Raw genomic sequence first — 16,039 nt, forward strand, 5'->3', positions numbered from 1 at the left:
GGTGGGCTGCGCAAGCGCACAGGCACTTTTAGCCTAGACATTTGGTCTCGTGATGAATTGTTACGGCGTTTCCCGGGAAGAAGGGAGTAGTGGCGCCGAGCCTGACATTTAGACTGGCTTTTGGCCGGGGAGGCAGGTCTGCACCTATCCGCTGTGCCCAGTGCGACCGAGCAGGCAAAGCACCTTCTGGCCGCTCGGAAGCAGAATGGCGCTCAGCGGGGCCTCAGCTGTCCTACTGGGATAAAAACAAAACACCATCACTGTCCAGGCCACAGAAGTGCCAAACATCCCTCATCTCAGCCACCGAAACTGCTGCTGCTTTACCAATTACAAAGTTGTGTTCTGTATTCTTCCTGGTTTCAGAAAAGAGCCGCTCGTGAAATTACCTCCTCTTTCTGCCCTACAACCCACGAAGACCTCACTTCCTTAAAGGTACCCAAATTTACTGACTACACACGCAAATCCTATCAGTTTTTTCCAACACCACCTTACCTGTTTTTTCTCGTGTTGTGTGGACTTCCTTGGTGCAGTAGGTAACAAGTCATTGCTTCCTTGCAAATGTAAACCAGGTATTCTCCAGCTGCAAAAGGTGGATCCACCCAGCAGGCCTCCAAGCCACTATTTGAAGTCTTTACTGCACTCAGAACCGTCCCTTCCATGATAGATTGGGATTTTGAAATAACAGCACTTTGTCTTCTGTCCATATGTCTCACCCACTTCTCAGCCCACCCCAACTTGACATCACCCACTATGTCTCCAGAGTAGCACTTGCTAAGTGTCTTAAGGTTTTCATTGCTGTAAACAGACCCCATGACCTAGGCAACTCTTGTAAAGGACAATAGTTAATTGGGGCTGGCTTACAGGTTCAGAGATGCAGTCTACTATCATGGCAGAAAGCATGGCAGCATGGTGCTGGAGGACTTGAGAGTTCTACATTTTCATTCAAACGAATCCAGGAGCAGACTTTCCTCAGACAGCTAGGATGAGGGTCTCAAAGCCCATTCCCACAGTGACACACCTCCTCCAACAAGGCCACACCTCCTCCAACAAGGCCACACCTCCCCCAAGAGGCCACACACTCCCTAATAGTGCCACTCCCTGAGCCAAGCATATTCAAATCACCACACTAAACTTGTTGATTTCCCATTCCTGCAAATAGACTTGGCAGCCATCATTCCACATAAATTCTGGTAATGTTTACCGCATGGCCTGTCTTTCCCTTATATGTATGGACCATCTTTCCAGGTTTTCTCCTAATCATTACTCCATCTCTATCTGGTTTACAGGCTCACCTTCTGTCTGGCTGTTTGATGAAATTATCTTTTGTGGAGACAAGAACTTTTCTAGCTAGGCAGGGCTGGACTTGAACTCACAATGCCTCTACCTCCCCAGTGCTAGGACTATATATGGTCTGTGTCACCACCCCTGGCCATTAGAATTCTGACTTGACCCTAAGTTCTCTTCTCTTTTCCTTCATAATCTCATCTACATCAGGCTTGGATTGCTACCCCTTTGGACAGGACTTGTTAATTTTTCTACCACCTTGAGAGCTCTGTTCCACCAAGTCCCTCAGATGGGTTATGGGTGATCACAGTACCTCGACTCCCTGACAGATTTCATCTTCTCTACTACAAAGCTTTCCCTTACTCTGTTGCTTGGCTTAAGACACTTGGGCAGGTAGCACGGCACTGGGAGTATGTGGTAGAGGAGGTTCTTCACTTCATGGTGTACAGGAAGCGTATTCGAATGGCAACAGGAAGGGACCAGAACAAGACAAGTTCCCAGTCACCTGTTTTCTACAGTATCCACTTCCCACTGCTCCACCACTTGCCAACAATCTATTAAAATGTTAACCCTGCCAATGAGTTAAACCATTCATTAGGTCAGAGCCTTGTGATCTAATTTTTTTTTTCAGAAAGCACACACTCTCTTGCCCCTGCCCAGTGTATTTTACTAATTTTGTAGACATGTTAATCCAGTCCAGTTGACAGCCAATGTCAAGCATCACAGTGCCCATGTGCAGACATCTGTGTGGACTTAAGTTCTCTGCTTCTTTGGCTAGACAAGAAGAGTGTGTTTCTTTGGTTATATAGTGAAAGCATATTTAGTTTTGGAAGAAAGTGTGTGTTCCATTCTACCTTGCCTCCCATGATGGGAGTGCCTGCTCTCTGTATCTGTGCCAGCATTCTAGCATTTGGTCTCAGTATTCTGGAGTTTAACAGGTGTGCGATTAAACTTTGAAGTCAAATGCTAATTACAGAAAAGTGCATGAATCATAAGGCTAAATGATTTCCACAAGCCAAACACAGCCCTAAAACAAAGGTCCAAAAGGAGATCCTGTGTGCTCTGCACACACACATTTCGGGCATGATCTCCTGAGGTCATTGTTAGCGCGTGGCCCTGGAATCTGCCTGGACTTGAACTTCGTGTGTGGAAAAACACAGGACAGAAAACCTACAGCATGTTGTTTCAACTGACTTTCCTTCAGCATCATCTATGTAACATTCAGTCACATTGTTGAAACTATAATCCACCCATTTACGTAGGCACACCACTCCCTCTCTGCTCTCAGTGAACATTAAGTTCTGACCTGTCTGGGAGCTGTTACCCACAGTGCCGCTCTGAGCATTCTATATCCATCTGGTGGACACAGGGTTTCATTTCTGTTGGGAAATGCCCAGAGATTGGATTGTTGCATCAAAAGCTATCTTTATGCAGATATTGAGCTATATTGTCAATAGTCTTAGTTGGCTTGTGTTTTGTTGAGATGGAGTCCTGAGTAATCTAAGTCAAAGTTTACCATGTAGGCCAGGGTGGCCTGAAACCTGGAACAATCCCCCTGCCTCATTCTTCCAAGTTGATTACAGACACGTGTCACCATCTCAACTGGTGAACTATGTTCAAGTGCACATCAAAGTTACAAGTTCAGCCCTGATTAGGTGTAATCATGGCGCTAAGCACGCTCATGTCCCAAACCATCACTGTAGGAACATGGTCCAAGAATGGAGTCCTGTAAGGATTCTGAGTGCTGGTGAGAAAGGTCTTGATCGGTTTCTTCAAAACACACAACTGTTCTTGGAATGTGGTTGCGCTCTCCTCCCAGATGCGAGTTCACTTCAGATCACTCATTGCTGTTAGTCAAATGTTTACGTCTCTATGGAAAAACACATTTTTGCCAAGTGCAGCTTGTCCTTGTGAGTGCACACTTTACTCGTGTGATTCTTAACCCTCAGAATAAATTGTCTGATGCTCAGAATAAAGTTGGCTATCACATGAGACTGTATTCCGCCTCATTTATCTGCTCCATTCTCCCCGGTCCTACTGCCTCTAGAGCGGTGACATACCATCCAGTACCAAAGCTGTCCCTATAGTTCCCATTTTAATCTATTTTTAGACTTTCAGATACGCATACAATGTCATATTCACTCCCCACACAACTGTTCCGGGTGACTGACTTTTTGAGACAGTTTGTCCTGTTCCTCTGCTTTGGGAATTTACCTTCCTGGCACTTCATGTAAGTGGAATCCTACACTGTTCTGCATTTATTTTAGTGTTTCGAATCATGTGCACATATATCTGCTTCATTCTCTTCCATTGATAAGGTCCAATCGCATGGACTGGTCATGTTTGCTGACATCTGTGTTCACCTGTTGAATACATTGCTCCCACCTTTGGGATACTGTCAGTTCTGTGGACACAGCTGTGCTATAACTTTCATATATGCTTAGGATTGCCACAGTGGGTCACATGGTAATCGTGTAGTCTGAGAAACTGATTTTCTACCCGAGTTATGCTATTTAACCTTTCTAGCTAGTGGTTGCTGTTTTAGTGCTGGGGCTGACCAGATGTGGAGTGGCTAGGTCTTGCAAATGCACAATGGCACATGCAGGTGCACACCTACAATGTGGATGAGCTTTGCTGTATGCTTGAGGGACAAGACAGTTCCATGCCTGGCTTCAACTGGTGGCCTATTGAGCTGGTGAAGGAACCTAGTGAGTTCCTTCCAGCCTACTGAGTCTGTGGATGGCCAAGGTGATTCTGGTTCAGATATCTGAAGGAGCAGGACAGAGGCAGAAAGGAATTTGGCACTGAGCAAGGGAAGGTACGATGTAACTAAATTCCTCTTATTTCACTTCAGGCTATTCCAGTTTTCCTTCTGTTTTATCAAACAGAACAAATCAGGGATTGAGGTTCACCAGTAAAGAGATGAGCTTCAGGCAGGAGTGGATACTGTTTCTCACGAGTAACAATCTAGATTTCCCCAGTACATTTTATCCCCAGCACAAACAGCCCTTGATACTTTACTTCTATAAACAAAAAGGTGCCAACTCATCATGGACCCTGAGCAGGGAAACTCTAAAACCTCCAAAGTTACTAGAGATTGCCATGGGATGATGGAACACCCTGTTGCAGATGTCTGTAGGGCAGGTGCAGGGAGAGTTCGAATTTCATCAAAGCCTTAGGGAACTCTGAGGGTGAGTGCACCTGATCTTGTCTAGGAGGAAGAGGTGCTTTCCCCAGATATCAGCTCTGATGCTCTTCAAGCCTTATCTGTGACCCCTATGGATAACAGGCAAGGACACAGGGACAGACTTCTCTGCTTAGCCATCATTTTCCCCAGTCTAAGGGGTCTCTGAAGTATTGACTTCAGAGCAAGGCCCAAGCTTGTTCTTTGAGAGACAGCCTAACACCCCAGCTTTAGATGCCTTCTGCCGCCTGGGGAAATTCAAGGGGATCAGCTCCCTTGCAAAGGGGTCATCAGAGCCCAGAGGCAGCTCTACAAGCATGTACTACCTCCGGCTCCCTGTCTATCTTCAGATGTTACAGTTCAGTGTTTTAAAGTGACACACACTAGGGTAACAAGACTGAACACAGTAGTGTGCCCTGGTGAGGACACTGGGTTTGGATGGTGTCATGGCAGGCTGTAGAAATGACCCATAATGAGGTGGTCCTCAACATTTCCCTCCCTGGTGTATGTCCTCCAGTGTAGACCTGCTCCCTTTTAGTATGGCCTTTTAAGGTTTTTTTTTTTTTTTTTTTTTTTTTTTAGATTTTTATTTTATGTGAGTACACTGTAGCTGTCTTCAGACACACCAGAAGAGGGCGTCAGATCCCCATTATAGATGGTTGTGAGCCACCATGTGGTTGCTGGGAATTGAACTCAGGACCTCTGGAAGAGCAGTCAGTGCTCTTAACCGCTGAGACATCTCTCCACCCCATTAGTATGGCCTTAAAATCAAAACATTCCAGAATTTCCCTTATGAAGTCAGCTGGACGACAGAGTCCACTTCTTCATTTGCTCTCTGCTTAACCAGGCAGGAGGCACTCTGTGGCTAGGCCCCCTGCAAAGAACTCAGTGAGGCCTCCAGCCAAAAAGCAGAAAATAAGACCCTTTGTGGGAAAGGAACTGAAGTCTTGTCCACTGTACTTTGAGAGTGACAGCATCTCCTCTTGGTTGGGTCTTCACATGAGAAACCACAGCCAGAGCGCACTCAGACTGTAGCCTGTGAGACACCCCCAGGCAGATACCACTAACCACTCGGATTCCTAAACCACCGAACCTGTAATATGTTTAAGCTGCTAAATGGTGGGGTAGTTTGTTACACAGCAACAGACATCTCTGGCTGATTCTTACCCAGGATAAACCTCTTGAGGCTTTTTGCTCTGGTCCTGTCCCACCACAGGACAGTAGGGAGCATGAATGGATAGGATAGTGTCAGCCTAGACCCCCAGTTTCGAGGAAGCTGCTGCCAGGAAGCCTCGCAGGATCAAGGTCCAGATGGCACAAGCTCTGTACCCAGTGGGAAAGGAGAGGTCAGTGGCGCCACAGAAGGCGCCACAGAAGACGGCACTGCTGAACCCTTCTGACATAGCCCAGTGCCCTCAGGGAAGAAGCTGCTTCCCACATGCCCATTTCCCTTCCACGGTCGGAGGGCAGGGGCTTTATCTCAGGGAGCAAGTTACTATAGGAATTTGCTGTGGAAATCAGAAATCTGAAAGACAAACCCAGTCCTCTGCCACCCTTGACCACCTCCATGTCCTACAGGGCTGATGGGCTACTTCCTTAAGGCAGCCTTCCTCGGGGCCTGCCTGTTGGAGGGCATCTCAGCTTTTCCTCAACTCTCACCATGCTCATTACTCTGTCCTGGCCTTGTGTCTGACACACTGATGCTTGGGAAGTATCGTCCCCTTTGAAACTACATTCTTAAGTCAGAGGCTGGGGGCCCCCAGGACTAGGCTGAATTTCCTGCTGAAACTCCTCCTGGTCACAAAGAGAAACAGGCTGCCTCCAGTGATTTGTTAACAGAATTCCCAAATGGGATGGAGAGACTCCAGTCTCCTCCTTCATGCAGAGGTTCAGGCCTGTTTGGGGCCCAACAAGACCCACATCTTGTCTGCTCTTGCAGAGCACAGGGACAGCCAGGCCTCCAAAGGATCTCCCAGGGACCAGAGAACTGGTGCGGATGGGTCTTGAGCCAAGGCAAAGCTACAGGAGAAAGAGCAAGAGTCCAGTGCTGGCAGGACTTGTGGGGTTTCTTTGTGGGGCACCAGTTGGTGGCCAGCATCTTCTGGAAGTCTCAGGTTTCAAGTTCCCACCACATCCTTAGGGAGAAAACAAACAGAAGTTTGACATTCCATCCTGTAGGCAGTGGTCCTTCTTTTCCCCCTATTGCCTTTGTCCAGCATCCCCACATCCCGCGGATACCCAGGGCTGCTTCTGTGGACTCTCAACTCTGTGCGTGCACTGTGGTTCCTCCTCAACTACCACTCAAGACCAGCAGAAGCACTGGGAGCACTGGGGGGAGAAACAGGAAAGAAGGGCACTCGACCTCCCATTCCTGGGTTCTTCAGTCTGACCCTCCTCCCACAGAGCACTCACCTTGGTGAAGGTAGGCATGGTCCTGGACATCCTGCTTCTCTGGGCAGGATGTCCACAGCCTCCCTCAGCATGGTGAATACAGCAGCTAAGGTGCTGCCCAGTGAGTGGCTGCTCAGATCCTGCAACAGAAAGACAAGGGGAAGTCAGAAGGCTACACTATGGCTTCTGGTTCACTCATTGAGCGCACGGGGGTGGGGTGGGGATAGTAGGGACTGGTGCTGGGTGGCAGGGGGTTTGGGAGCGAGAACAAGCTTCCTAGGTAGGGGGATAGGAAAAAAGCTGGAGCTTCAGTTGTGGCAGTCCACGGTGAAGGTTCATGGTGTGGCTACGGACCTAGGTAGCTACAGACATAGCTAAGATGAGTGAAGGTCAAAGGTGTTGGGCCTGGAGACGAGGGGGACACCCACCAACGGTAAACCACCTCCATGGTGTTCAGGGGCTTCGGAGATGCAGTGCCATGCGCTCTGCTCCTCCCGCAAGCCTGATCCCTCCGTAGCTCAGCAGAACGCGGCCGCTCCTCCTTCGGCTGCCAGCCCCTCTGGGGCCCTTGGCACCGTTGGCATCGTTGGCACCGTTGGCACCTGCTCGCGCACAGGTTTCTGGGAGCGCACGGGAACTACCTCTGGCAGGAGGGCTGGTGGCTGCTCTCCAGAGGGGCGGGGCCGAGACTTGGGTCCAGCCCAGTGGCTCTGAATCTACCTGTCAGCTCTCCGTGGCTAAGGCCCCTCCATTTCTCAGTTCCTCCGGGTTCCCCAAGATGGGATCCGCAGTGGCAAGGAACACAGTGGAGATGGATTTACAAATGGTGGATTGACGGGAAGTGGGATGACAGGAAAAGAAGGATGTTTTTTAAATTTAAAAATAGTATTTTCTATATATGTTTTGCCTGCATGTTTGCTCACTGTGCATGTCTTGTGCATGCTTGGTGCTAACGAAAGCCAGAAGGCGGCAATGAATCCCCAGACATTTGAGTCAGATGTTTGTGAGCTGCTTTGCGAGTGCTGGAAACCGAACTGGGGCTCTGCAAAAGCAACCAGTGTTCTTAACTACTGAGAGATTGCTCTCCGGCCTCTTAAGATTATTTGTTTATTTAATTGTTTGTTTGTTTTGTTAGTTAGTTTTGTATTTTGAGACAGGTATAGCCCAGGGTGCCCTGGAACTCTGTGTAGAACAAGCTGAACTCACAGTTTGCTTCTCCCTCCTGAGTGCTGGAGTTAAGGTCTGTGCCATTACTACTGGCAGCTCAAGATTAAAATATATATATATATATATATATATATATATATATTTAAAAATCACCGTGTGTGTGTGTGTGTGTGTGTGTGTGTGAGAGAGAGAGAGAGAGAGAGAGAGAGAGAGAGAGAGAGAGAGGAGAGAAAGAAGGAGGTAAAGGAGGGAGGGAGGGACAAGGAAAGAGAGTCAAAGGACAGCATTGTGGAGTTGGTTCCTCCTTCCATCTGGGGCTGGAACTTAAACAGGCTCGTACTGGCAAGTGCCTTTACCAGTGCACCATCTTACCAGCTACAGGATTCTCCCCACCATCCAGATGCCAAGAAGTATCATCATCTGAGAAGTGCATTCAGGCAACAATCAGAGGTGTTTCTGGTAGTTTGTGATGCTCATTTGACATGGTGGTAAGTGGTCAGGATGTAAGGAGCTACCAGTTTGGAGAGAAGGTGGATAGATGGGGCTGGGGGTGGTGGTGGTGGTGGTGGTGCAGCAAGGTAGAGCTGAGGGTTGTAGGATAAAAAGGCCAAAGGAGGGCTGGGGATTTAGCTCAGTGGTAGAGCGCTTACCTAGGAAGCGCAAGGCCCTGGGTTCGGTCCCCAGCTCCGGAAAAAAAAAAAGAACCAAAAAAAAAAAAAAGGCCAAAGGAAAAACACCCTAACCCTGACAACCCCAAGCCCAAAGCCAAGAAACACAATCCCACCAGTCCTGAGCTTGCCACAGAAAAGCTATATAATATAAACCCTGCCTTCTGTCCAGTTCATTGCTGCTTCCTGCCTGAGCAGTGGCAATCCCCGCCCCCCAAATCCCCCCTTCCTCTGCCCCCCACCCCCCACCCCAACAAAGCTCTTGCGTGAGGTTTTTTGTACAATGTGACTTTGTGGTATTGGCTCGTTACTGCCAGGATACCTCTTTGAGCAGAACTGTAACACTTTCTCTGGGAAATCTCTCCCTGCCGGAACTGACTTGTTACACTGGCATCAGGGGAAATCTTCCCCCACAGCTGGAGCGGGGCTGTAACGTCCGAGCTGCAACACTTACAAGGGTAGAACTTTAGGATGAAGACAGATTAAACTAAAGTTTTCTGGATAAGGGAGTGATAACCCAGGAGAGGTTACATTGCAAGTGGAGATGGGCCTGCATCTTGACCATGACATGTGTCATGGAGAGGCAGACAGGTGGGGTTTTTGTTTTTGAATTCAGACATAGCAAAGAGGGAATGACTCACAGCAAATGAATCTGACAACCAAGCAACTCAGCTTAAAGTGATGCCGCTAATATCTGGAGGCAGGATTCACTCCAGAAGGGGCACAAGTCAAATCGCAACTCTGACTGGGCAGTGCACAGCATGGCATTACACCCGCATCCACTCGTGGCAAGGACCATGACTCAGTGCTGGCTCTGTAGCAGATGTTCCTTGAGAGAGAGGTTCCTTGGGAGGAATGGCAGCTAACTGATCACAGCCTCAAGTCTGTTTAGCCAGGTCAACCAGGGTGCTAAGTACTCAACGGTCAACAAGGGTAAAGCCAGGCCAAAAGATCCTAATGGGGAGGCATGGTCACTGGAAGGGTCCCTTGTTGTTAGCATGTGTGACTTGTGTGTGTTGAGGTACATTGGAGACCATCCTCTGATGAGCTGCCTAGAGCTTGTTTTTTTGGTTTGGTTTGGTTTGGTTATTCATAGCAGGGTTTCTCTGTATAACCCTGGCTGTCCCAGAACTTACATTGTAGACCAGGTTGGCCTTGAACTGAGAAATCCATCAGTCTCTGCCTCCCAAGTGCTAGGATTAAAGGCCTGTGCCTCCACCATCTGGCTCTCGATTTTATTTCTTAAAAAACAAAACCGGTTTCCATCACTGCTACCATAGCCACATCAATATTATCTTACCTAGCATCTCTTACAGACAGCGAAGGATTAATTTCCTCAGTCAAAGGTGGAGAAAACATTATTTCAGGAGGCAGGGGCTAGGTATACATCTTTCTTGGTTTTGTGAAAGTCTGAAGGCTCAGTGTTCTCAGCCTCGATCGGGTCCTTCCGCACACCTCCATTCCAAGTCAAGAATCATACTCCTTACCAATTAATGTCCTCCATTAACCACCAACACTTTTTGAGGTTGGGACTTGAATTTTTGCTGTAATTCAGCCAGCCTTATGAGAGCTTTGTCTGATTTTTTCTAATATTTAAGCTCTGTCACTGCTGGAGAGAAGATTCTCTTCCAGGGCACACTAAGAAACCTTTAGGTTATTTATGTGTATCTAGAGCCTGTCAATTTATCACTGAGTTCATGGTTATTCTTCACTGTATTGAGATGCTAGAAGTTACTTAGTTTGATCATGGAGCCCATTCTTTTCCTCAGTCACTTTATCCAAAGATGCCAGGATACCAACCAGCATCATCGTTTTCCTCATTTTTTTTCCACAAATTGTTAAAATTTTATAGGTAGGCTCACTAAATCTGTTGCTTCTCATAACTGGTGAATCAGGAAAATCAGATGCATTTGTCTCATCAAATTTGTAAAAAATAGTCCACACCATGGGCTTTCGGCACTCTCCAAGTTGCTAAGTGTGGTGTCCGTAAGTGGGGAGGCTTTGGTAACTATAGGTGTTGGCAAATTGGAAGGCCTGTTCCAGATACTTAAAAAAATTCATCGTTATACTCCTGTCATTCTAGAACCACTTCTGCTACCAAAATCTGTATTAGTCAGGGTACTCTAGAAGAACAGAACTTATAGACTGAATCTATATATCTATCTGTATACCTTTTATATCTAGAGGGGATTTTTAAGACTGGCTTGCAGGCTGTGGTCTAGCTAGTCCAACAATGGCTGTCTACTAATGGAAGGCCTAAGAATCCAGCAGTTGTTCTGTCCATGAGACTGGCTGTCTTCAGTATATGCTGGAATCCTGGAGAAGCAGGTTCTAGTGCCAGTGAAGAAATGAGCTTGCCAGTGTGTGGGAGAGAGAGCAGGCAAAGCAAGCAAGCTTCCTTCTTCCATGTCCTTCATACATGCTGCCGCCGAGAAGGTGCGGCTCAGGTTAAAGGTGGATCTTCTCACCTCAAAAGATGAAAAGTGGGTCTTCCCACTTCAAATGATTTTTAAGGAAAAAAAATCCCTCAAAAGTATATCCAGCTGCCTGGATTTTCGTTAATTCCAGCTGTTGTCAAGTTGGCAATCAGGAGTAGCCATCACACAGCACCACTCTGCCTGTTGAAACCCTGATTATGGAAATGCTTGGTATTGCAAGGTCTTTTAAGCCACCAAGTCTGCGGTCACTTGTTTTGGCGATTATAGAAAATACAGAATTAGAGGTTTGGGGCCAGGTGGCAAATTTCAGGGGAAACTGGGGCATCATGCTGTAGCAGGAAGCTTGGGAGGAAGCCTAGGGACTGTAGAGAGGGGAGGCAGGGTGAATGAAATAATGGTGTAGCTGAATTGGGCACTTGTGCTCCCAGACTATGCCTTAGGTTAAAACACTTCCCAGCTACAGCCAATAGCAGTTGTTGCTCCGGAAGCCATTTCTACCTCTGAGAAAGAGACAGTGCCTGAGGATCACAAAGAGGTTGGCTCTGGGTTGGAGGAGCATAGAACTGGAGCTCAGTCGGTGGCTTCTGACCTTGAGTAGGTCCTGGGCCCACTGGCACATTTATTCCAGGTCACTTTGCAAAAGGAGTAAGGCCTCCACTTTGACCAGGGGCCTGTGGAAAGAGGCAAGTGCTGACATCAGAGCGAGATACTCCTTCAAGCAGTCCCTGGCTAACGCTCTCGATGGAGGCATCGGAGCTTTAGTGCTTTGGCCTCTAGATAGTGATAGAAGTCACACAAAAGGGACCATTAGGTGTCCCTCTGGAACTCTACACTAGTTAGGGTTGAAGAAAATAACCCCAGGAATGATGTTTCCATTCCCTCGGCTGCCCACAGCTCAATCCCAATGCTAAGATTGAGTTGCATAGATTTCTAACCTGGCATAGAGATGAACCCCAAAATGCTGACACACTGGGGGACCTGAAGCTTTTGAGAAAGACGTTCTCAAAGGCATCTTTAAGATTGTCATCTTGGGGTTGGGGATTTGGCTCAGTGGCAAGCACAAGGCCCTGGGTTCGGTCCCCAGCTCCGGAAAAAAAAAAAAGATTGTCATTTTAAAGTGTGACATCTAAAGTGTCATGTCAGTCTGACTGCTTGCAGCCTGGTGAAAACCATCTGCTTTGGGCTCTTGGAGGGAAGGGGGCTCTCTAATGGTACCAGGGATTGCTGCCAACTGACTATGGGTATCTATCTATACTACATGCCCATCCTATCAAATTCCCGAGGAGTCTGACCTCCAGGGTCTAGCCCAACCTCAGGCCCAAGGCACTTTCACAGCAAGCACTCCCTCTCTTTACAGTGGCACCAGGGGAAATGCCTACCAAGAAAAGTGACAAGTGGGTCCACCAGTTGGCTCAGCTAATAAAAAGGCTTCCCAAACAACCTGAGGACCCAAGTTTGATCGTGGAAAACCAACCCCCAAGTTATCCTCTGACTTTCTTATATACGCCTATACGCGCATACAATATTTTTAAAAAGGAAAAAAAATGGCATCCTGAGAAAGATTGACATCTGCACCACACTCATGAACCTGAGGCCAAGCCTTTGAGAGACACTTCCAAGGCAAAGAGCTAGTAACTAGTCACCAATGGTAGTCCTGGGAGCTCAGGAGAGAACAGTACAAGGACAGGCCATCTCCCTGTGGCTTAGTTACCCTGGAGACAAACCCCATGCTAGTGGAATCGTCTGGACACATACTCCAGGCCAAGTGGGAGAGCCCAGAGGACCGGGCCAGCAGGTGGGGCCACACGAATGCACTTAGTGTTGGATGCAGTTGAACAGTCACACATCTGACACAACAACGGCACACCAGGGGCGACTAACTCCAGAGTTCTTTATTTAATTGGAACATCCGACGGCAACCACATTCACACACACAACTGTTACAAACAGGGAGCACCTCTCAGTGACTGCGGAATATGCTTGCCTCTCCTGGTCTCCTAGCCAGAGTAGCAAATCTGAACTTCTATTCAGGTCAGGACTGCTATGGCCTGTGTGTCCCTGCCCAGGACACTCATGCTCAGCCTCAAGATTGGCCACTTCTGCCCTAGATCCTAGGGAAAGGTGAACATGAGGGAGTCCTGGTAGCACTACAGGAGTCTCCCTTCTTTCTGTAGTGTCCTCCCCCACCCCCACCCTGGCCCCCATCCAGAGCTCTAGGGTCCATGAAATTGATTCCCTCACAAAATAGTGCTAGGGACCTGCAGGGGCTGGTCATCAGGGTTACCATACAAGCCATCCATTCATTGGACAGTGGGGAAGGCATATCTGGGGGTTATCCTGGGCTATCTCCACCTCATCTGATAGCCAAGAAGGAAGCAAACTTAAGGATGGCAGCCCACCCACCATTCACAGGTCCCTGGTAAGTGTTGGTCACCAAGGTCTCCACACACTCTGGGCCCGGCGAGCTGTGGTCAGGATGCCTAAGGATGTGGGCACCAAATCTGGCCCCTCGGCAGGCACCCGGTTTAGTTCAGCCTCCGGGATCTCCTCTAGGTCAGAACACAGGTCGTCCCCGGGACCTGGGGGACTGGACAATGGGGACTCTGGGGACCCTCCTGGAGGCCAGCTGCTCCTCCCAGAGCCTCCGGGCAGCCCAGCTAGGGAGTCCCCCAGCAGATCCCGAAAGCTGCTACCCTCGCGCAGCGGCATGGACTCTAGCAGGTGGTTCAGGAGTTCAGCTGAGACAGTGGCATCGATGGCTTGGCACGTGGACACGAACGTGTGCACCTCATGCATGCATTGGATGTAGCCAGCAGCGAAGCGCTCGCTTGCTTCAGCCTGCAGCTGCTCCCGCTCTGTGCAGGAGGGTGGGAAGAAGAGAGCGGCATCCCGCACAGTGAGCAGTGACTACTGTGGTTCTGACGATCCGCTCCGCGGGTTCGGGGCTCACCCAGGAGACGCATTAACGTGTCCTGCTCTGGGGGGAGCCCTCACCATGTACAGGACCGAGGCTCCGGGAGCCGACGTGTCCGGCTCTTGGATGGCAGGCATGCCCGGTCAGCGCCCCCGCCCTCGATCCCCGCCGCCACTCACCGCGAGCCCGGCCTCGCAGAGCGCCCTGCACGCGTCGCACGGTCAGCTCCAGCACCTCGGCGTTCTCTAGCTTGGCCTGCACCTGCGCAGAGGGTAAAGGAGTTGAGTTCGGCTGTGTCCGGGGCGCACCCTGAAGACCCCCCCGCACTCTTTCCGCCGCACCTCGGTGCCCGCTAGCAGCAGCCGCAACTCCTGAAGACTCTCGTTGATCCGCGCGCGTCGCTTCTTCTCCACCAGGGGCTTCCGGGCCTGTGGGAAACGGCTACTGAGCCCCTGGCCCGTGCAGCCTCCCGCAGGCCCATCCACCCGCAGCCCCTGTCCGCACCTTGCGGTCCCCCCGTGCTTCCCAACGGTCCTCATCCTCCTGGCCTGCACGGTCCCTGTTGGGCGCCTGGGGCGGAGCCATGGTCCACAGCGCCCGGAGCCCGGCGCCCAGCGCCTTAGTGCAAACCCCTCTGCGAGGTAGGTCGCAGCCCAGAGGCCTCACTAGCTATCCCCAGTCTTCCGCCCCGTGGGGCCCCGCCCCTTTTATAGCAACTTATTTACATATCAATGCACCGATTGGCTGTGTGTGATCGGAGCGGCCAGCGCGAGGCAGCCTACAGCCAATGAGAGCCGCGCGCTTTGTTAGGCTCCGGGGGGTGTGAGGGGGGCTCTGGCAGCTGGCGGGGCGGAGCCCACAGTCCGACCTCCTGCCACTTACTCAGGGGTTGGACTCCTGGGCAGTGACCTCCGGCTACTCTCCTGCTGGTGTGCTTGTACTTCCCTCCGCCGAGTTTTGAGCCCCAATCTTCCAACCTGTAAGCCCGGGGTTAGCTATACATTCTTCGGTCCGTACATCTATCCATTCCTCCCTTTCACCCACCCCTTCACCCATCCATCCTTATGGCGCATTTGCTTCCCCTGGTTCACCAAAAGTGCTCTCCAGAAAAGCGCTCCAGTCCCAGAGCCGGTTTCAGTCAGGGCATTGCCAAAGTCAAGTCCATGCCCTCGGGACCTGGAAGGAGCTTCGGGTCACGGGTGGTGAGAGTGCAAAGTCCAGGGAAAGTGGGGGCCATTTTAGCAGCAGGACCAGGATCCTAGTGTGGTTTTTGAACTCATGAGGACACCTATAACTTTCTTACTCCAAGGTCCTCGGTCGTTCTTACTGAACCTCTCTTTCTCTGTGTTCTAAGTCACACAACCACTACCTTGTCTATTCTAGCTCCACCCCCGACCGCCCCCTTCCCCCAAGCTTCTCCTTCCTAGTTCATCACCACGTACCCGCCTAAGCTCCTCTTATTCCCCTCTAGTCCCTCCGCACCCCCATCCAGTGGTCTCACATATCCCTGTCCCTCAAGCCCACGCTCACATCCCTTCCCCGCGAGTCCCCTTAGTGTCCCCCACCCCCACTCAGCTCCTCCCCCTTCCATCCTTGGTTCCTGCAGGCCAAGGCTGCCGTCTGGCCCCGGTAACTTGATGCCCGTGACAGTTGGCAGCTGCAGCCGCTTCGGCAGAGAAAAGCGGCAGCCCGGCCAGGAGCGACAGGTGTTGGCCGCGCCTTTGTCTCGCTGGCTTTGTCCCGCAGGCTGCAACAGGCACGCCTGTGTCCGCCAGACGCCCAAGCCCCGCGTCGTCGGCGGTCCATCTGCCGGCCCTGCCTTGCCGCGGGAGGGCTGTGTGTGTGTGTGTGTGTGTGTGTGTGTGTGTGTGTGTGTGTGTGTGTGTGTGTGTGTGTTCGTGCGCACGCTCCCCCCCCCCTCCCGGCAGTGCCCTTGGAACCTTGGAACCCCTGGCCCTGCTCCAGCTTTCTTGGATTTCTGCTGCTGCCTTAG

General features: G+C 50.3%; 1 protein-coding gene and 2 long non-coding RNA genes across 4 annotated transcripts; 1 reads left to right on the plus strand and 2 right to left on the minus strand.

The window, feature by feature from the left end:
- Nucleotides 1-54: 54 nt before the first annotated feature.
- On the plus strand, nucleotides 55-3,280 carry LOC148003847 (uncharacterized). The gene is made up of 2 exons (XR_015629241.1): nucleotides 55-432; nucleotides 1,287-3,280. It is a non-coding gene; the product is annotated as an uncharacterized LOC148003847 (long non-coding RNA).
- Nucleotides 3,281-5,544: 2,264 nt separating this feature from the next.
- Nucleotides 5,545-7,408, minus strand: LOC100912214 (uncharacterized). Its single transcript, NR_131101.1, has 3 exons — nucleotides 7,288-7,408; nucleotides 6,881-6,999; nucleotides 5,545-6,603 (listed from the first exon to the last, which is right to left on the minus strand). It is a non-coding gene; the product is annotated as an uncharacterized LOC100912214 (long non-coding RNA).
- Nucleotides 7,409-13,006: 5,598 nt separating this feature from the next.
- Hes6 (hes family bHLH transcription factor 6) lies at nucleotides 13,007-14,728 on the minus strand. 2 transcript variants are annotated; one of them, NM_001399167.1, is made up of 4 exons: nucleotides 14,551-14,728; nucleotides 14,388-14,474; nucleotides 14,226-14,307; nucleotides 13,015-13,987 (listed from the first exon to the last, which is right to left on the minus strand). In NM_001399167.1, exons 1-4 carry the CDS (start codon nucleotides 14,629-14,631, stop codon nucleotides 13,563-13,565), a joined length of 675 nt encoding a protein of 224 aa, NP_001386096.1. In that variant the 5' UTR covers nucleotides 14,632-14,728; the 3' UTR covers nucleotides 13,015-13,562. The 2 variants fall into 2 exon arrangements, with proteins under 2 accessions (XP_087422632.1, NP_001386096.1); XM_087566506.1 differs by having other exon boundaries at nucleotides 13,007-13,987; nucleotides 14,388-14,728.
- Nucleotides 14,729-16,039: the final 1,311 nt, after the last annotated feature.

Source organism: Rattus norvegicus, chromosome 9 (genome assembly GCF_021556685.1).
Source record: "Rattus norvegicus strain SHRSP/BbbUtx chromosome 9, alternate assembly SHRSP_T2T, whole genome shotgun sequence".
Taxonomy (NCBI): domain Eukaryota; kingdom Metazoa; phylum Chordata; class Mammalia; order Rodentia; family Muridae; genus Rattus; species Rattus norvegicus.